Below are 21,996 nucleotides of genomic sequence, written 5' to 3' on the forward strand. Positions count from 1 at the left end.
AGATTTGTGCCTTTGAATTGGGTATGGTAGTATGAGTGGAGTGTGTCAAGAAATGCAATGCTGCTGAGTTTCCTGTGTGTATCAAGAATGTTCCACCACCCAAAGAACATCCAGCCAACTTGAGACAACTGTGGGAAGCATTGGCATGAACATGGGCCAGCATCCCTGTGGAACCCTTGTAGAGTTCATGCCCCGGTGAATTGAGGCTGTTCCGAGGGCAAAAATGAGTGCAACTCAATGTTAGGAAGGGGTTTCTAATGTTTTGTAAACTCTGTGTATAAGCTTGTTTTACGTGGTCTGCGGTTGTGAGGCCAGTTGGACATACTGTCAAATTCTCTAAAAGGACGTTGGAGGGGGCTTATGGTAGATAAATGAACATTAAATAACAACAGCTCTGGTGGACAGTCCTGCAGTCAGCATGCCAATTGCACACTCCCTCAACTTGAGACGTGGCATTGTTGCGTGACAACTGCATATTTTAGCTTTTGGCTTTTTATTGTCCCCAGCACAAGGTGCACCTGTGTAATTCTTATGTTGTTTAATCAGCTTCTTGATATGCTACACCTGTTAGGTGGATGTATTATCTTGGCAAAGGATAAATGCTCACAAACAGGAATGTAACAAATGTGTGCACAATTTGAGCGAAATAAGCTTTTTCTGCATATGGTACATTTCTGGGATCTTTTATTTCAGCTCATGAAACATGGGTCAGTGTAACTGAGAGCCGTGAAAGATTGACAATTAAGTGATATTGTCTTCAAGGAGTCTCGTATAAAATCTTATGTAAATTCATGACCACCACTTTATCAAATTAGTTCTACTCTAATTAGTAGGGGACCGCTTCAACCATAGCCAATAGCTGCTGATTAGAACATGAAACGAGTTGAATCTCCAGCAATTTATATCAGTCCACTTTTTCTGCCTCCCCCACGACCAACATTCAGTTTCTTTGAGACAATCTCTTATCCTTAATTTCTGGAGAAATGTAGGGCAGTAAGGATCTCCTTTAACAAGTAGTAGGCTACCCTAGATCCTCAAGTTTAATTTCAGCACAATTATCACAATTATTCTATGTGAATTTGGTTGGGTCACCCCAAAAGTTACATATTGTAGCTTTTAAGAATTGTTTTGGTTTTGCATAGTTCTGCATGTTGTAGCCTGACAATGCAGCTAAAACAGTGCCTACTGTAATGGGGCCTGGAGTGGAAAGAGGTGGCCATGCATAAGAAATAACTCGATACACTCCTAACGAAGTCTGCCCTGCTGTTGCCACGGTTACATCAGTGTCACAAGCTGAGCACTGCATGTCCAACCTCACTGAGCGCTTGTGATAGTGAGGCCCTTCAGATATGCAGCACTCAAACCCTAGATGAGATTCCCTATGGCTAGCTTTGCAGCATGTTTGTGTAAACTGTGGAATAGTATCTAGTACACTTGGAACACAGGAGCTGAGTAAGAAATACAGAGCTTTTTTTCAGTGTCGTTTCAACATCCATACCAACATCACTGATAGCGTTAGTGCTGTCACGACATGCGGGCTGTGTGAATTGAATCACACTTTGTCACATGCGCCGAATACAACAAGTGTAGACCTCACCGTACAAGCCCCTAACCAACAGTGCAGTTCAAGAAGAGTTAAGAAAATATTTACCAAATAAACTAAAGGAAAAAAAAATAAAACATAACACAATAACGAGGCTATACACAGGGGGTACTGGTACAGAGTCAGTATGCGGGGGTACAGGTTAGAGTTAATTTGTACGTGTAGGTAGAGGTGAAGTGACTATGCATAGATAATAAACAGCAAGTAGCAGCAGTGTACAAAACAAATGGAGGTGGGGGGGTCAATGTAATAGTCCGGTGACCATGTGATTAATTGTTCACCAGTCTAATGGCTTGGGGGTAGAAGCTGTTAAGGAGCCTTTTGGTTCTAGACTTGGCGCTCTGTTACCGCATGCCGTGTGTTAGCAGAGAAAACAGTCTGACTTGGGTGACTGGAGTCTCTGACAATTTTATGGGCTTTCCTCTGACACGCCTATTATATAGTTCCTGGATGGCAGGAAGCTTGGCCTCAGTGATGTACTGGGCCGTACGCACTACCCTCTGTAGCACCTTATGGTCTGATGCCGAGCAGTTACCATACCAGGAGGTGATGCAACCGGTCAGTATGCTCTCGATGGTGCAGCTGTAGATCTTTTTGAGGATCTGGGGACCCATGCCACATCTTTTCAGTCTCTCCTGAGGGGGAAAATGTTTTGTCGTGCCCTCTTCATGATTGTCTTGGTGTGTTTGGACCATGATAGATTGTTGGTGATGTGGACACCAAGGAAATTAACTCTCGACTCGCTCCACTACAGCCCCATTGATGTTAATGGGGCCTGCCTTTTCCTGTAGTCCACAATCCGCTCCTTTGTCTTGCTCGCAGTTAGGAAGAGGTTGTTGTCCTGGCACCACACTGCCAGTTCTCTGCCCTCCTCTGCCAGTTCTCTGACCTTGCTAACTTCATTATCTTAATGTTGATTAGGCTTGTCTCTTCTCCTTTTGGTACTGATAGTAGTCTACAACATTAAGGCTGACATTTGTAAAAACACGTAATACTAGGTTACATCAAATAAGGACGTGCTAACACAAATTAAATAGTAGGCTACCTCTATAGCCAAATGGTGTGCCTGCCTGCATGCGTGCGTGCGTGCGTGCACCTATTTATTTGTGTGGGTGGGTACTCTGCAATGTCAGAGATAATCAGATGGCTCTAATGTTTTGATGAAACATTTTGTGGTATTGGGACACGAGGATCATTAGGTATTACTATTAGAATTCTCAAACGTTTGAATGTATTTATAACCCATAGCGCAAGAGTCATGCACAGAATCTGATTATTAAATGACAAGTTTTGAGTGAAATAACATCTTTCCTTCATGGAAACAGACTTTGTTGTACTGCACCAAATTCCATTGTGACACTGCAGCCACTAGATGGGGTTCTACCTCTGTGACCATGAGTTTGATGTTCCCATAATGTGGGCTGGAAGAATAATTGTGCATTACCTCAGTCAAATTATGAACCAATATGTTTTGTTTATTAAATCCAATTAATTCTGGCCTTCGATGAGGAAGCTGAAGTAAATGCACAAACAACTTACAAAATATGCTTTTTGCAAGCTGTTTCATTTCAAAGACATAGCAGCCCATGCCCCAACCTATCCTATATGCAATGCCTATCTATTGTTTCAGGTAAACAAACATTGTTGGCTATAAAAATAGTCACACTATATACAGTACCGGTGAAAAGTTTGGACACCTACTCATTCCAGGGTTTTTCTTTATTTTTACTATTATCTAGATTGTAGAATAATAGGGACTTCACAACTCTGAAATAACACATATGGAATCATGTAACCAAAAAAGTGTTAAACAATTCAAAATCTATTTTATATTTGAGATTCTTCAAAGTAACCAACCTTTGCCTTGATGACAGCTTTGCACACAGCTTTGGCATTCTCTCAATGCTGAGCACTTGTTGGCTGCTTTTCCTTACATCTGCAGTCCAAATCATCCCAAACCATCTCAATTGGGTTGAGGCCGGGTGACTGTGGAGGACAGGTCATGGGGCGGCAGGAGCCAAGTGGTTAGAGCATTGGGCCAGTAACCGAAAGGTTGCAAGATCGAATCCCCAAGCTGACAAGGTACAAATCTGTTGTTCTTCCCCTGGACAAGGCAGTTAACCCGCTGTTCCTAGGCTGTCGTTGAAAATAAGAATTTGTCTTAACTGACTTGCCTAGCTAAATAAAAAAAATCTGATGCAGCACTCCATCACTCTCCTTGGTCAAATTGCCCTTATATAGCCTGGAGGTCTGTTGGGTAATTGTCCTGTTGAAAAACAAATGATAGTCCCACTAAGCGCAAACCAGATGGGATGGCGTACCGCTGCAGAATGCTGAGGCAGCCATGCTGGTTAAGTGTGCCTTGAATTCGAAATAAATCACTGACAGTTTCACCAGCAAAGCACCATCACGCCTCCTCCTCCATGCTTCATAGTGTAAGCCACACATGCGGAGATCATCCGTTCACCTAATCTGCGACTCACCAAGACACAGCGATTGGGACCAAAAATCTCAAATTTGGTCTCATCAGACCAAAGGACAGATTTACACCAGTCTAATATCCATTGGTCGTGTTTCTGGAGATAAAAGTAACAAGTATTTAAAGAGCAGCAGTAAAATAACAATAGCGAGACTATATACAGAGGGTACCGATACAGAGTCGATGTGCGGGGATTCCGGTTAGTTGAGGTAGTATGTACATGATGGTAGAGTTATTAAAGTGGCTATGCATAGATGACAATAGAGAGTAGCAGTGGCGTAAACAGGAGGGCAATGCAAGTAATCTGGGTAGCCATATGACTAGATATTCAGGAGTCTTATGGCTTGGGGGTAGAAGCTGTTTTGAAGCCTCTTGGACCTAGACTTGGCACTCCGGTACCACTTCCCAAGCGGTAGCAGAGAGAAGTCTGACTAGGGTGGCTGGAGTCTTTGACAATTTTTAGGGCCTTCCTCTGACACTGCCTGGTATAGAGTTCCTGGATGGCAGCAAGCTTGGCCCTGGTGATGTACTGGGAGGTACGCACTACCCTCTGTAGTGCCTTGCAGTCGGAGTCAGAGCAGTTGTCATACCGGGCAGTGACGCAACCAGTCAGGATGCTCTCGACGGTGCAGCTGTAGAACTTTCTGAGGATCTGAGGATTCATGCCAAATCTTTTCAGTCTCCTGAGGGGTAATAGGTGTTGTTGTGCCCTCTTCACAACTGTCTGGGTGTGCTTGGACCATGTTAGTTTGTCGTTGATGTGGTCACCAAGAAACTTGAAGCTCTCAACCTGCTCCACTGCAGCCCCGTCGATGAGAATGGGGGTGTGCTCGGTCCTTTTTTTCCTGTAGTCATCTGACCTCCTCCCTATAGGCTGCCTTGTTGGTGATCAGGCCTACCACTGTTGTGTCATCTGCAAATGTATTGATGGTGTTGGAGTCGTGCCTGGCCGTGCAGTCATGAGTAAACAGGGAGTACAGGAGGGGACTGAGCACACACCCCTGAGGGGCCCCTGTGTTGAGGATCAGTGTGGCGGATGTGTTGTTACTTACCCTTACTACCAGGGGGCGGCCCATCAGGAAGTCCAGGATCCAGTTAGCTTATTGATGAGCTTTGAGGGCACTATGTTGTTGAATACGGATCTATAGTCTATGAATAGCATTCTCACATAGGTGTTCCTTTTGTCCAGGTGTGAAAGGGCAGTGTGGAGTGCAGTAGAGATTGCATCATCTGTGGATCTGTTGGGACTGTATGCAAATTGGAGTGGGTCAAGGGTTTCTGGGAGGATGGTGTTGCTGTGAGCCATGACCAGCCTTTCAAAGCACTTCATGACTACAGACATGAGTGCTATGGGTCAGTTAGGCAGGTTACCTTAGTGTTCTTGTTCACAGGTACTATGGTGGTCTGCTTGAAACATGTTGGTATTACAGACTCGGACAGGGAGAGGTTGAAAATGTCAGTGAAGACACTTTCCAGTTGGTCAGCGCATGCTCTCAGTACACATCCTGATAATCCATCTGGCCTTGTGAATGTTGACCTGTTTAAAGGTCTTACATCGGCTGCTGAGAGCGTGATCACAGTCTTTCGGAACAGCTGGTGCTCTCATGTGTATTTCATGTGTATGCATGTGTTATTTGCCTCGAAGCAAGCATAGAAGTAGTTTAGCTCGTCAAGTAGGCTCGTGTCACTGGGCAGCTCTTGGCTGTGCTTCCCTTTGTAGTCTGTAATGGTTTGCAAGCCCTGCCACATCTGATGAACTTCAGAGCTGGTAGTACGATTCGATCTTAGTCCTGTATTGACGCTTTGCCTTGTTGATGGTACATGGGAGGGCATAGCGGGATTTCTTAAGTCTTGTTATGCTAACTATGTATTTTATTTGTTTTGTTTCTTGTTTGGACCCCAGGAAGAGTTTTGGAAGCGGCTAATTGAGGATCCTAATAAAATACTAAACAAACATCGATTCAGAGCCTTGGAAATCCTAGTTATTGTTGTCAAAAATAATATTTCACTGCCTTGCTCTGTCGTTGGGGTAATCAGGAGCTCACGTTCTCTGTTACACTTCAGCATTGAAAATAAGACATTGTGCACAAATTAACTGAAATCAATTTGTCCTTGGAGCAACAATGTCCTGTATTTATAATACAAAAATCCATTTGCAGTACAAAAACAATGAGACATGTTGATGAATTACATTTATTGTAAGTATTTCCTGACAAAGTTGATTTCTTTATAAATGGTCTACCCTGCCATTGTGGTAAATGATCAGTGACATGTCCAATAAATTAAACACTTTGGCACATGTCGAATCCTCACCTTTTAGCCCTAACTCCCTATTAGAATGGTTCCTAACATAGCCCCACCAGTCCTCCTGGGTTCTAAGCTTGAGGTGAGGGTTAGAAGTGCAACTAAAGGATACATTCTGTTATTGACCATTTAACTATTTTCCTGACAGTGATGCTGTTCTCATCAGTTATTGGAGATGTAGTGATTTCTCCTAGAAAGCTCCTGAACTCAAAACTACATTACTTATCAGCTTCCATGTTGGAAATTCAATTGGGGAACATTGTGGTAATATGGTTGTACATTTTACTTTTCTCGTCAGATAGTACAGTGTCCAACTTCTGAAGAGTGCATGAACCCAGCATTAGACAAACACTCTATGGCCCCGTATTTAGTGTTTTCCTGACTGATTTCACCATCTAGTGACGTTTGACGTGGATGGAGTAGGTGCCCAATCAGGGTAGGTATCTAGGTCAAACAGTGGAATCCCCCATGTTGTCACAGCCAATAATACTGCAAGGACACTGATTACATTCACACCAATCCCCGCCTTCACCTGAAATGACAATACTCAAGCAGCATTAGACAAGCAAAAATCCATTGTTATCATTCATTAGCCTGGGAACCAGACCTAGTGGTACATCAACAGGCTTTGACCTGTGTACTAATGAAGGTTATTTTTGTATACCGGGTCAGCTAAACCAGAACTAGCCCTTCTGGATTCATTCAACATGGGTATTTAGAAACTGGCCTATGTGTAGTGCATTTACTTTGAGGCGATGTGCACTCACCATGTCCATGGTGGTGAGGTGGCCGTAGCCAAACACAATGGCATTGGAAGGGTTGGATGAAGGAAGCAGGAAGGCGAAGGATGTGCAGAGGGTTGTCGGTATCAATATGTAGAGTGGGTTCACATGGATAGCTTCGGCCTGCCATTCATGGAGAATGGGAACGAAGAGGCATTCAGATGCATGTCAGAAGAAGAGTACGTTTCTATTTGTTTATGACCGCTCCATTTCTGTATGTCTATTAAAGTAGCAGATGTAGTTATTCTGTATCATGTTCATATTGTAGCTAATGATCCCCCCCTACTGCCGTATTCATTCCATTAACATTTGTTAGCCCCTGAGAAATTATATTGCATAACATTTTGTCATTTAGCAGACAATTTACAGTGGGATAAATAGGGAAATAATTCATAACTCAGAGGGAAAGATCTATGAACGCACCAGAGGGGCAAGGATAGGGAGGAAGATGGTGATGGTGGCTGCATTGCTGGCCAGCTCTGTGATTGAGGTGACCAGGACACAGGCAATGGTGACTGTTGCTATGATGGGGAGGCTCCCCAGAGGAGATAGCAGGTTTGCCACCCAGGAGGACAGACCAGACACCTACAGAAAGACAGACAGACTGTAGGAATTCTGTAGACATGTTTTATTATTTGCAAGCATCATGGGACATTTCCTTTTTAGGAACATGTGGGTGTCTATCCTTCCTATTATACATTCATTCTATATTCATACAAATTACACAAGAAAATGTGACCGTAGCGTCAGACATCAGTGCGATAGCTACAAACTTTTGGCTGTATAAGAAGGGCATGGTCTATATGGCTGCGTTTAGACAGACAGCCCAATTCTGATATTTTTTTAATAATAATTGGTCTTTTAACCAATCACATCAGATCTTTTCACATCAGATCTTTTTCAGAGCTCAGAGGTCAAAAGACCAATTGGGTTAAAAAAATATCAGAATTGGGCTTCCTGTCAAAAAAATTAATATATATATATATATAATATATATAATATCCCAATGTTCCAGGGCTGTGATTCGGGACATTGCCCTGTGTAGGATGCTGTCTTTTGGATGGGACGTTAAACGGGTGCCCTGACTCTCTGTGGTCACTAAAGATCCCATGGCACTTATCGTAGGAGTAGGAGTGTTAACCCCGGTGTCCTGGCTAAATTCCCATTCTGGCCCTCATACCATCACGGTCACCTAATAATCCCCAGTTTACAATTCGCTTATTAATCTCCTCTCCTCTCCACTGTAACTAATCCCCAGGTCGTTGTTGTAAATGAGAATGTGTTCTCAGTCAACTTACCTGGTAAATAAGGGTTAAATAAGTAGCCTTAGCATGGAATACTTTTAACACAGGGGTGACTAATTTCCTTGACACATTGATTATGATATGGCTGGAGTGTAAAGGTTTTAGACAAGATGGTACCTGGGTGCCCTCAGCAAGTGCAAAGCCCCCACCAACAAGTAGGGCGACTTCCCATGGCATACAGGCCTGGAACTCTTTCCATGAGATCATGGCCTCTAGAAACAGAGAAACCCGAAAGTTGAACCCTCATGAAGCCTGTTACGCTGCCACAAAAACACAAACTGTGCAATAATTAATACGACGACGAGAAGAAAATAGTGGGTGCACTGGGGAAACGCTTCACTGTTATCATGTATCTTTCTTATGGGCTACCGTCTCTGTGAGTATGCCCAGGTGTAATGCTATTCGGGGTACCGTACCATATTTGATACCGTGTTTATCTGCAGAAGGCTTGTGTGCTGGCATGATGAAGAACATGAGCCCCAGCAGTAGGGCCACGGTGGCGTCACTGATGTAGCCCGCATATCTACATGAAGAGAATGAGGACATGTGCCTTTTAGTCACATATCACAAAACCTTTTGAAGTGCATGTGTTGCTGGGGAGTGACACTGATCTGTAAAAAGTTATTTTCGAAGAGGGTATTGAACTCACTCAGGGAGGAAGATTGAGGCCCACCCTGGCATAAATCCAGGGTCTCTGAAGACCCACAGCACCACCATCAGGATGAAGATTAACGCGGTCACAACCTCCTGGGGACTGAAACAGGCCGTTCGGATCGGATGTCTTGCAATACACAGACACTCTCAAACAAAAGTTTGCATGAACTTTCTAATCAGCACAGATGTATAAAAAAAGGGAGGAAACAAGGTGGTGAAGCTTTAAGGGTCACCTTGTAGGACCCAGCGTGTTGTAGTCCTCCTCTATGACTCTGGCTGTTGCAGTCTCTCTCTCAGAGCGCTCTCCACTAGGACGGAACAGCACCCTGAAGCTGCATGGGTTTATTGAACACACGACATTGTTGATGGAAGACATACCTGCAATGCAATTCATTTTTTCAAAGCATTCAAAAATAGTTGTGCCATTCAGGGAAAACAACTGCTTCAAACAGAACAATTAACATGACCATCAGCTAAGCGTTAATGGGGTTTCCCCCAGTTCTGTAGACCAGGGGTGTTAAACTAATTTTTCCCACGGGCCACATTCGGCTGTGACCAAGGTCCGGTGTAGCCTCATCCTGACCTAGCGAAACAGAATGTGAGCTCGCGAGATGAGGATGGTTTGTACGAGGCTAGGTCCGGAAGGCCGCACTTAATTAATTTTATCTTTCCTCAAAATTTGCAGAACATTGTTCATTATGCATCACTTTTTGGAATTTTCTATGTTCCCTGATTTTCTAGCTTTTGTTTAGATGACGATTACCAATTTCCGATGTTTCCTGACATTTCTAGCCTTTGCTTCGATGAATGTTGGCAAGCTACACAGAGTGAAGAAACTATAAATCTACGTCCATTATGATTTCTGCATGGTTTCAATTTTGTTTTTAGTTATTTCAATGGTGATTTGAGGTAGTTTTTTAAAAATACATTTAAAAAAAAAAAAAATTTAATCAAAACCTTTTTTTACTCAAGCCCAGGATTAAATGGGCTCTTGAGTTTGACACGTATTGTATGGATGATTAACCCATCCTTGCTTGTTGTATCATGAGTAAGCCTTTCAGTTAATAAATGACTCATGCAGGCCAGTCTGCCCTGTGGTACTGGTGGTTACATTTACAGTGACAGGCAGAGAGCCCTGGTGTAAAAGGGTGTTTGAGTGAGAAGTCAAGACATAAAAGAGTGAGTGATGGGAGGGAGGAACGGTGAGGAAAGAACACCGAACGGATAAGGTGATACTTAGGGTCAAGGATGAGGCCAATTTAGGTTAACGACAATCGTGATCTGATGAGACAAGCGAGAAACTGGAGTGTTGAGTCAATAAAAGGTGAAATGCTCATTAACGCCTTGAAATGGTGTTTACTCACTCTGAGCCGATGAACATCCAGTGCAGCCATATCCATGACAACAGCAAAGCAATGATGCTGATTGGCAGACACAAGAGGATCCAGTTTCCAAAGTTTACAGAGGTGCATTCTGGGTAAAACCTGTCAATGAATAGGGTTGAATGGAGATGTTTTAAGTTTTATTAGTAGTCTGTACGGGATACATGGTATACACCGTCCAACAAAATGCTTACTTGCAGGTTCCTTCTCGACAATGCAACAACAATAAGATATAATATAATATGAACATGAAGTAAACAGCTCAGTAGAATAGAAAAAACATTTTAGCATGTTCAAGTATACAGTAGTATTGCGCCATACAGAGTGCAGCCCTTTCTATCATACTCTATGTATCATTGACCAAGCCACTTGTATTCCTCTGTTACGAGGCATTCTAAAGATTTCTATTGCATACAGTGTAGGGATATGTCGCAGGAGGTAGGTGGCACCTTAATTGGGAAGAACAGTCTTGTGGTAATGACAATAGCGTAAAAAGTGGAATGGTATCAATACATCAAACATATGGTTTCCAGGTGTTTGATGCCATTCCATTTGCTCCGTTCCAGACATTATGAGCCTCAGCTGCTTCCTGTGATATGCACTGTATATAAAGTCTGACCACCACTAGATATAGCTGATGGAGAACTCACTGATGGATGTACTCTGAAAAGATGAGGTTGGGGGAGGTCCCAGGAAGGGTGGCAATCCCTCCAATAGAGGAAGAGTATGTGATGCTTAGGCACAGCCCCTTGCACATCATGTGCTCTCTCTTACTCCGGTAGCGGCCTTCTATCTTTTGCCCAATCACCTTTAAGAAGAAAAAGAGATTGGCAGTTTGTCATGTATTGTCTTGACCATGTTAGAAGCCCATTGTGATATGGCAGTGTTATAAGCTTTTGATTTGTGAGCCATCTACAGGTAACTTCCAAAATAAAGGAAACACTTAAGTAAATGATGAATACAAAGTATGTTGAAAGCTGTTGCTTAAAAGAAAAGATATAACTAACACCCCATCATGCTTAGGATCATGTATAAAAATGCCCAGTTCCCCATTATTCTTAGCTACCATGGCTAGAAGAAGAGATCTGTGACTTTTGAAAGGGAGGTCTCAAAAGAGCATCGGGGGTTTAAAGAGAGTGAGTGGGTGTCAGTCACAAGATCTCAACCCAATTGAACACTTATGGGAGAATCTGGAGTGACGCCTGAGGCGGAATTTTCCATCACCATCAACAAATTCTGGAATTTCTTATAGAAGAATGGTGTTGCATCCATCCAATAGAGTTCCAGACACTCGTAGATTCTATGCCAAGGCACATTGAAGCTGTTCTGGTGGCTCATGGTGGCCAAATGCCTTTATTTTGGCAGTTACAGTGCCTTGCAAAAGTATTCATCCCCCTTGGCGTTTTTCCTAGTTTGTTGCATTACAGCCTGTAATTTAAGTTTTATTTGGATTTCATGTAATGGACATACACCAAATAGTCCAATTACACCAAATACACCAAATTGGTGAAGTGAAATGGGGGAAAAAAAATGTTTGAAAAAAAATGGAAAAGTGGTGCGTGCATATGTATTCACCCCCTTTGCTATGAAGCCCCTAAATACGATCTGGTGAAACCAATTACATTCAGAAGTCACATAATTTTAATGAAGTCCACCTGTGTGCAATATATGTCACATGATCTGTCACATGATCTCAGTGTATATATATATGCCTGTTCTGAAAGGCCCCAGAGTCTGCAACACCACTAAGCAAGGGGCACCACCAAGCAAGCGGCTTCATGAAGACCAAGGAGCTCTCCAAACAGGTCAGGGACAAAGTTGTGGAGAAGTACAGATCAGGGGTTGGTTATGAAAACATATCTGAAACTTTGAATATCCCACAGAACACCAAATAAAAAATAAATACGTTTTTAAATAAAAAATGGAAAGAATATGGCACCACAACAAACCTGCCAAGAGAGGACCGGCCACCAAAAATCACCGACCAGGCAAGAACGGCATTAATCAGAGGGGCAACAAAGAGACCAAAAATAACCCTGAAGGAGCTGCAAAGCTCCACAGCGGAGATTGGAGTATCTGTCCATAGGACCACTTTAAGCCATACAATCCACAGAGCTGGGCTTTACGGAAGAGTGGCCATAAAAAAAGCCATTACTTAAAGAAAAAAATAAGCGAACACGTTTGGTGTTTGCCAAAAGGCATGTGGGAGACTCCCCAAACATATGGAAGACGGTACTCTGGTCAGATGAGACTAAAATGTAGCTTTTTGGCCATCAAAGAAAACTCTATGTCTGGTACAAAACCAACACCTCTCATCACCCTGAAAACACCACCCCCACAGTGAAGCATGGTGGTGCAGCATTATGCTGTGGGGATGTTTTTCATTGGCAGGGACTGGGAAACCTGTCAGAATTGAAGGAATGATAGATGGCGCTAAATACAGGGAAATATTTGAAGGAAACCTGTTTCAGTCTGTCCCAGTCTCAAATCTCTGAAAGAGGTTCACCTTCCAGCAGGACAATGACCCTAAGCATACTGCTAAAGCAACACTTGAGTGGTTTAAGAGGAAACATTTAAATGTCTTGGAATGGTCTAGTCAAAGCCCAGACCTCAATCCAATTGAGAATCTGGGGTATGACTTAAAGATTGCTGTACACCAGTGGAACCCATCCACCTTGAAGGAGCTGGAGCAGTTTTGCCTCGAAGAATGGGCAAAAACTCCTGTGGCTTGATGTGCCAAGCTGATAGAGACATACCCTAAGAGACTTGCAGCTGGAATTGCTGCAGAAGGTGGCTCTACAAAGTATTGACTTTGGGGGGGGTGAATAGTTATGCACGCTCAAGTTTTTTGTCTTTCTTGTTTGTTTCACAATAAAAACTATTTTGCATATTCAAAGTGGTAGGCATGTTGTGTAAATCAAATTATATAAACCCACCCAAAATTAATATTAATTCCAGGTTGTTAGGCAACAAAATAGGAAAAATGCCAAGTGGGGTGAATACTTTTGCAAGCCACTGTACCTGTACAACTTACATTGGTCTGAGAGGGTGCTTCCTCTGGAATAGTGTACTCCATTTCATCTGGTTCCTCATTTGTTCTAGCAGAGATTAAAAATAAATAAATAATGACTTACGTGAAATTAAAGCAAGACCAGGTATGAGGACAATTGATACAATGCGAATGAAAATGTTTACGTTGTTGACAGTGTAAACAAATCCACATCTTGGATTGTTGTCTCTCCTTCTCCATTGACTGCTTTAAAGGTAAAGACATTTTGAAGTAATTTGGGGGATACTTTTAAGAATGTTAAATATATGCAGAGGAACTCCAAAATACCTTATTGGCTCTTCATTTTTCTCACACGGTCCCTCAGTCTCTGTAGGAATAATGTGGCATTCTGAATCTTCCAAATCTTAAATTCCTACCAATAACTACGTTCTGTGGGTAAACAATGTATGGATCATTATTGTGCTTTCTCACCTTCCAGTTCTAGGCCAAGGTTGCTGGTGCCCGTCATTGTTCGCTGCCGCTGCTCACCTTCTCCCTCTGCATTCAAGATTTGCTGAATGATCGCCTCAACGATGGGCATCACCATGGCAACGGCGGATGTGTTTTGGACCCACATGGATAGGAAGGCACAGCTGTTCATGAAGCCCAACATCAGCCTGCAAAAAGACATCCACAGGGGCGCTAACCAATGAAAATGGGTGGTTCGCCAAATTACCCTTAGGTTGCGTTTACACAGGCCGCCCAATTCTGATTTTTTTTCTTCTCCTATTTGGTGATTCAGAGCATTCTATTAGACCTTGAGATATAGCTCTTCTGCTGTGTTAGTGTTAATACCTTTTAAAACACATGATCCTCCAAGATGGTGACACAGTTGGTATTTTTGGTATTTTATTAGGATCCCAATTAGCTGTTGCGAAAGCAGCAGCTACTCTTTCTGGGGTCCAAACACAATGTGAAATATGACATAATGCAGAACATTAACAGACAAGAAAAGCTCAAGGGCAGAACTACGTAAATTTAAAATGTCACACATAGCCTACATACACACAAAATATCTAGATCAAATCGGGGCGTTGTGCCGTGAGGTGTTGCTTTATCTGTTTTTTTTAAACCAGGTTGGCTGTTGAGCAATCTGAGATGGAAGAGTTCCATACAATCATGGCTCTATAAAATACTTTACCTTTCTTTGAATTTGTTCTGTATTTGGGGACTGTGAACAGACCCTTGGTGGCATGTCTGGTGGGTAAAATGTGTGTAAGAGCTCTGTGTAAGCCGACTATGCAAACAATTTGCAATTTTCTTATAAATTAACAAGTGATGCAGTCAGTCTTTATTCTACATTTAGCCAAGAGAGTCTGGCTTGCATAGTATTGATATTAGCCCTCTGATTACAGTGAAGAGCAAGACGTGATGCTCTGTTCTGGGCCAGCTGCAGTTTTTCTAGGTCCTTTGCAGCACCTGACCATATGACTGGGCGATATTTAAGATAAGATTAAGATAAGATAAAACTAGAGCCTGCAGTAATTGCTTTGTAGAGTGTGGTTTAAAAAATGCAAAGGATCTTTTTATCACAGACAGACCTCCCCCCATCTTTACAACCATTGAATCAATATGTTTTGACTGACAGTTTAGACATTATAAAATTCAAATAAAATTGTATTGGTCACTTACAAATTTTACAGATGCTATCACAGGTCTAGTGGAATGCTTATGCTCCTATCACCGTCAGTACAGTAGTACCTAACAATAGAGGCAACCCACCCCCCACAAACACACACAAAAAAATCCAATAAAAATAAAGGAATTTAGAAATATTACGACGAGCAATGGCAGAGTCTGGAATATAAATATATATGAGGGTGTGTATTGATAGTAAATCAATAGATAAGATGTGTTGAGAGAGGCCTGTAATTTTCATCATAGGTACACTTCAAAATGAGAAAACAAAAATCCAGACAATCACATTGTAGGATTTTTAATTAATTTATTTGCAAATTATGGTAGAAAATAAGTATTGTAGACTGTAAACTCTCCTTCCAGACTCACATTAAGCAACTCCAATCCAAAACTCATGCTGCCAAACATACCCTCATAAAACTGACTATCCTACCGATCCTTGACTTCGGCGATGTAATTTACAATATAGCCTCCAACACTCTCCTCAGACTGCATCCCATTCTATCCCGCTCCAGAGTACAGGCCTCGGTGTAACGCTCATTCCGTCGATGATAAACGCGAATCCGACCATCACCCCTGGTGAGACAATACTGCGACTCGTTAGTGAAGAACACCTTTTTCCAGCCCTGTCTGGTCCAGCGGCGGTGGGTTTGTGCCCATAGGCGACGTTGTTGCCGGTGATGTCTGGTGAGGACCTGCCTTACAACAGGCCTACAAGCTCTCAGTCCAGCCTCTCTCAGCCTATTGTGGACAGTCTGAGCACTGATGGAGGGATTGTGGGTTCCTGGTGTAACTCTGGCAGTTGATGTTGCCATCCTGTACCTGTCCCGCAGGTGTGATGTTCGGATGTACCGATCCTGTGCAGGTGTTACACTTGGTCTGCCACTGCGAGGACGATCAGCTGTCCGTCCTGTCTCCCTGTAGCGCTGTCTTAGGCGTCTCACAGTATGGACATTGCAATCTATTGCCCTGGCCACATCTGCAGTCCTCATGCCTCCATGCAGCATGCCTAAGGCATGTTCACGCAGATGAGCAGGGACCCTGGGCATCTTTCTTTTGGTGTTTTTCAGAGTCAGTAGAAAGTAGCCCAAACGCTCGGGTGATGCGGTGGTTTTTGAGTCTCCAACCGTTTAATTTTGACTTGAAACACAGAGCAGGGAAGGAAATGGGAAACGTGGATGGGTTATCCCGCATGCACGCATATTTTGCTGCGGTAGCCCGACCTAGGGGGTCGGATCTAGGGGGAGAGATGTGTGGCAAAGAAGGGGGTCGAGTGGTAAATGGCAGATATGTGAGAGCAAAACTCTGCCCGATCACTAAAATGGCCACCCCTGTCAGAACTACAGATCACAAAATGGCCAACCACCAAAACTACAAGTCCCAGAAGCAAGGGGAACCCTCAGAAGGTGGAGCCAACCCACAGATAAAGGGTCAAGAAAAACCAGGAAGAGGAGAAGAGAGTGCTGGAAGGATCTATGAACAATAGAGAAAGAGACAATAGAGATTGGATTTACCGTGTATGAGCTGGACTGTTTTGGACTTACCTGTTGGCGTTTGGACCTGGACCTACCGAGAACCCGATTCGTGTACCGAACCCTGCTATCCTTGACCTCGCCTACGGCCTGGGTGGACCAGGACGGAGAAACAAACACACAGGTACTGTCCTGTTCGAAATAACTCTCATTCTTGGGTGATTTGGTGACAGTTTACCACTTAGTTTGTGACAAACGCTCCTAACCTTGAAGAGGTTTGCCACACGTGGTGGAGGATGCAGACATGGACTAACCATACCACTGGTTAGGTAGAAGAAAAAGAAAAATGTTCAGTTAGCACTCCAAGGGGAGTCAGGTTTTTTTGTGGCTTTGTTTGGTTAGGACAGTTTCTCAGGAAAATGAGTATGGAGGGAGCCATACAGGGCCTGTTACAAGCGGCGGCCGCCCAACAAGAGGCAACTAGAGCTCAACAAATAGCTCATCAGGATGCAATGCGAATGTATCAGGACACGTTACAGGTCCAGCACCGCACCAACCAGCTGCTCAGAGGAGAGCAAGAGAGAAACACCCGGGAGTTAAGAGAAGGCCTAAAGGTTCTAGCGGACCAAATTGGGGCTTAATTACCAGCTGCAAATACCCAGAGGAGGGCCAATCATTTTCTTCAAAAAATGACAGCGCAGGATGATGTGGAAGCATATCTCACCACCTTCGAAAGGACGGCAGAGAGGGAGAAGTGGACAAAAGAAGAATGGGCAGGGCTTCTGGCACCATACCTGGCAGGGGACGCTCAAAAAGCGTATTTCGACCTGGAGTTGAAAGATGCACAGGATTACGATAAACTAAAGGGAGAGATCCTGACTAGACTGGGAGTGACCAATACCGTGAGGGCACACCGCTTCCACCAGTGGTCCTACCGACCGGGACAACCCCCACGAACACAGATGTTCGACTTGATTCACCTGGCACGGAAATGGTTGCGACCAGAGACCCGGTCATCCGCCGAGATCGTCGAGACCATCGTACTCAACCAGTTTCAGCGAGGTCTACCCCAAGAAGTGAGACGATGGGTTGGCCAGAACGAGGTACTTTCCGCCGACCATCTCGTGGGCCTGGTTGAACGGTATTGTATGGCAGGAACAGCTGAGCAGGCACAGGAGGAAAGATTCCCGTTCCCCAGGCATGGGCAAACCAGCGGACAGGGTAAGGCTGTCCCAGCATATAGAGGGGGAAGAGAGCAGCGTGGGGCCATGAGGAAAGAATCAGAATCAGGCCGAGACACTAAGGGAAAAAACGGAAACCGGGACTGGGTGTCGAGGGGGTCTCCCCCCCGAACCCCTATTATCTGTTACAATTGTAATCAACCAGGACATATTGCAGCCTACTGCCCTATTAAAGAAAAGCCAATGCAATGTAACCTCGGTGAAAATGAAGATGATATACGGTATGCATGTCCTGTTGTAACCACTGTACATGAAAGATCAAGAAACAAACATATGTGCAGGGTGAAGGTTGAAGGGAAAGAGGTTGAAGCACTGCTGGATTCCGGCAGTATACTAACCCTGGTCGTTGCAAGCCTAGTGCCGAATCATAAACTGGATACAAGACAGGATATCAGTGTTACATGCATTCATGGGGATACCCGTCTGTACCCCACGGCCTTAGTGAGCATACAAACAGAGGACGGTCTGCTGGATTATGAGGTCGGTGTGGTCCCAAAGATGCCATATGATGTAATATTGGGTAGAGACTTTCCTAACTTTGCGAAGTTAGGCCACAAGAATGGCATATTTGAGAAGCCATCAACCCTGACCAAGCAGGATGAAGCATGGGGCCTTCAACCAAAGCCAGGAAAAGAGGTCTCCCAGGGGACAACATCACAAGTGCTAGTAGGGGAGGAGGAGGATGAAGTGGCAAACCTCGCTGATAACGAACAACCCAGTACTAGTGGGGCTGGGGTCGGTCTGAATCCAGAGGACGACGATCTAGAACCCGCAGACCTGGCAGGTTCCTTGACTAATTTTAGAACGGCCCAAAACCAGGATCCAACCCTGCAGCAAGCCAGAGCAGATGTGCAGGTCGTAGATGGTACTCCCATAAAATGTTGGTATGATGCCTAATAGTTTTCCCCACTTCATCATGAAAAAGGGTTTGGTGTACAGAGTCTCGAAAATAGGGGTTGATGTGGTGGAACAGTTGTTGGTTCCCACTCGGTACCGGAGGACAGTACTGGATCTAGCTCATGGGCACATTCTGGGTGGACACCTTGGTATCGATAAAACCCGAGACCGGATTGTAAGGAGGTTTTACTGGCCAGGAATTCAAGCTGAAGTGGCTCGGCATTGTGGAGAGTGCCCGGAGTGCCAGTTAACAGCTCCCCGACCAGCTGTTAGAAGCCCGTTAGTGCCACTCCCCATAATCAAAACACCATTTGAGAGGATAGCGATGGATTTAGTGGGCCCACTACCCAAATCCGCCAGAGGGCACCAATACATTCTGGTCATTCTAGATTATGCCACTCGCTACCCAGAAGCCATTCCCCTTCGGACGATGGCTTCCAAGAATATTGCAAAGGAATTAGTGCTCTTGTTCACCAGGGTAGGGGTTCCAAAGGAGATCCTTACCGACCAGGGGACCCCTTTATGTCCCGAATTATGGCGGACCTTTGTAAACTGTGGCAGGTGAAACAGTTGAGGACATCGGTTTACCATCCTCAGACGGACGGGCTGGTCGAGAGATTCAACCGGACCCTGAAGTCAATGCTCAGGAAGGTAATCGATAAGGATGGGAAGAACTGGGATTGCATGTTGCCGTATCTGATGTTTGCCATTAGAGAGGTTCCTCAAGCCTCGCTGGGGTTTTCTCCCTTTGAGCTGGTATATGGGAGGCATCCCCGAGGAATCTTAGACATCGCCCGGGAAACCTGGGAGCACCAATCCACCCCGTATATTAGTGTCATAGAGCACGTCACGGCAATGCAAGACAGGATAGCCACAGTCATGCCCATCGTCAGAGAGCACATGAGACAAGCACAGGAGCACCAGCGGCACACTTATAACCGGCAGGCTACCCTGAGGGAATTTCAACCGGGAGATAAGGTGTTAGTGCTGATCCCCACGGTAGAGTGTAAACTACTGGCCACATGGAAAGGACCATATGAAGTACTGGAGAGAATAGGAGAAGTCAATTATCGGATCCGACAGCCAGGTCGACGGCCCCAGGAACAGATTTATCACATAAATCTGTTAAAATCATGGAGAGAGAGAGAAACACTAATGGTCACATACCCCACACACACTCAGGAGACAGCCAAAGTAAATATCTCACCCACTCTGTCCCCAGCACAAGTACAGGAAGTGAAGACCTGATCCAGAAGAACAGAGATGTGTTTTCAGAGGTACCTGGCCGAACTGAGGTTACGGCTCATGATATCGTTTCCCTACCAGGGAGAAAAGTGAGTATGAGGCCATATCGGGTACCCGAGGCTCGACGGGCCGTGATTAGAGCAGAGGCGGAGAAAATGTTGACAGCTGGAGTGATCGAAGAGTCACATAGTGAGTGGTTTAGCCCAATTGTGATGGTCTCCAAGCCCGATGGGTCTTTGCGGTTCTGTAACGACTTTCGGAAGGTAAATGAAATCTCCAAGTTTGATGCCTACCCCATGCCCCGAGTAGATGAACTTCTGGAGAAAATTGGTAATGCTTGGTACATTACGACTCTTGATCTGACAAAAGGGTACAGTCAAATTCCTCTGACCCCCAGGGCCAAAGAAAAGACAGCCTTTGCAACACCTGACGGTTTGTTTCAATACACCGTCATGCCATTCGGCTTACACGGGGCCCCAGCCACCTTTCAACGGCTCATGGACAAAGTCCTAAAACCGCACAAAGCATATGCCGCAGCTTATTTAGATGACGTGGGGATCTACAGCCCAGATTGGGAATCCCACTTACCCCGGGTACAAGCAGTGTTAGACGCCCTTAGAAAGGCAGGGCTCACGGCAAACCCTGCCAAGTGTTATGTGGGGTTAGAGGAAACAGAGTATCTGGGATACACTGTGGGAAGAGGGTTAATCAAACCCCAACATAAGAAGGTGAAGGCAATTAGAGAATGGCCGAAACCAGTAAATAAGAAGCAAGTTCGAGCCTTCCTAGGGCTGACGGGTTACTACCGGAAGTTCATCCCAAGTTATGCCACAGTGGCCGCCCCACTTACCGACATGACTAGAGCCAGAGGGCCAAACATGGTCAAATGGGATGAAAGGGCCACCAAAGCATTTAGGACATTACAGGAGGCTCTCTGCTGTAATCCAGTGCTGGTGGTACCAGACTTTGAGAGAGAGTTTATGGTTCAGACGGATGCCTCAGAGGTCGGCTTGGGAGCAGTGCTATCCCAAGAGGTAGAAGGGGTGGAACACCCCATCCTGTTTTTAAGCAGGAAGCTGGAACCACGGGAAAACCAACTACTCAGTCGTTGAGAAAGAGGCGCTGGCAGTAAAGTGGGCTCTAGAAAGCCTGAAATACTACCTGCTGGGGCGCCACTTCACCCTCATCAGTGACCATGCCCCACTCACCTGGATGCATAGGGCTAAAGAGAAGAACGCACGGGTGATGCGGTGGTTTTTGAGTCTCCAACCGTTTAATTTTGACTTGAAACACAGAGCAGGGAAGGAAATGGGAAACGTGGATGGGTTATCCCGCATGCACGCATATTTTGCTGCGGTAGCCCGACCTAGGGGGTCGGATCTAGGGGGAGAGATGTGTGGCAAAGAAGGGGGTCGAGTGGTAAATGGCAGATATGTGAGAGCAGAACTAATAAACGGGCTCTGCCCGATCACTAAATTGGCCACCCCTGTCAGAACTACAGATCACAAAATGGCCGACCACCAAAACTACAAGTCCCAGAAGCAAGGGGAACCCTCAGAAGGTGGAGCCAACCCACAGATAAAGGGTCAAGAAAAACCAGGAAGAGGAGAAGAGAGTGCTGGAAGGATCTATGAACAATAGAGAAAGAGACAATAGAGATTGGCTGGATTTACCGTGTATGAGCTGGACTGTTTTGGACTTACCTGTTGGCGTTTGGACCTGGACCTACCGAGAACCCGATTCGTGTACCGAACCCTGCTATCCTTGACCTCGCCTACGGCCTGGGTGGACCAGGACGGAGAAACAAACACACAGGTACTGTCCTGTTCGAAATAACTCTCATTCTTGGGTGATTTGATGACAGTTTACCACTTAGTTTGTGACAAACGCTCCTAACCTTGAAGAGGTTTGCCACACTATATACAAAATACCAAAATGTTATTATA

The 21,996-nt window shown here is 44.7% G+C and overlaps 1 protein-coding gene across 1 annotated transcript in view; it reads right to left on the reverse strand.

Moving 5' to 3' along the window:
• Positions 1–6,261: 6,261 nt before the first annotated feature.
• slc13a1 (solute carrier family 13 member 1) overlaps positions 6,262–21,996 on the reverse strand; it is a 29,425-nt gene continuing 13,690 nt past the window's right edge. The window contains exons 4-15 of the mRNA XM_064989952.1: positions 13,990–14,174; positions 13,846–13,885; positions 13,543–13,606; positions 11,159–11,316; positions 10,491–10,610; positions 9,360–9,458; positions 9,122–9,226; positions 8,889–8,995; positions 8,590–8,684; positions 7,592–7,753; positions 7,154–7,291; positions 6,262–6,918 (exon numbers count right to left, since the gene is read on the reverse strand). Coding sequence (XP_064846024.1) covers positions 6,775–6,918; positions 7,154–7,291; positions 7,592–7,753; positions 8,590–8,684; positions 8,889–8,995; positions 9,122–9,226; positions 9,360–9,458; positions 10,491–10,610; positions 11,159–11,316; positions 13,543–13,606; positions 13,846–13,885; positions 13,990–14,174 — 1,417 coding nt within the window. The 3' untranslated portion in view covers positions 6,262–6,774. The remainder of the gene's footprint in view (positions 6,919–7,153; positions 7,292–7,591; positions 7,754–8,589; positions 8,685–8,888; positions 8,996–9,121; positions 9,227–9,359; positions 9,459–10,490; positions 10,611–11,158; positions 11,317–13,542; positions 13,607–13,845; positions 13,886–13,989; positions 14,175–21,996) is intronic.

This window comes from Oncorhynchus masou, chromosome 15, assembly GCF_036934945.1.
Source record: "Oncorhynchus masou masou isolate Uvic2021 chromosome 15, UVic_Omas_1.1, whole genome shotgun sequence".
NCBI classification, from domain to species: domain Eukaryota; kingdom Metazoa; phylum Chordata; class Actinopteri; order Salmoniformes; family Salmonidae; genus Oncorhynchus; species Oncorhynchus masou.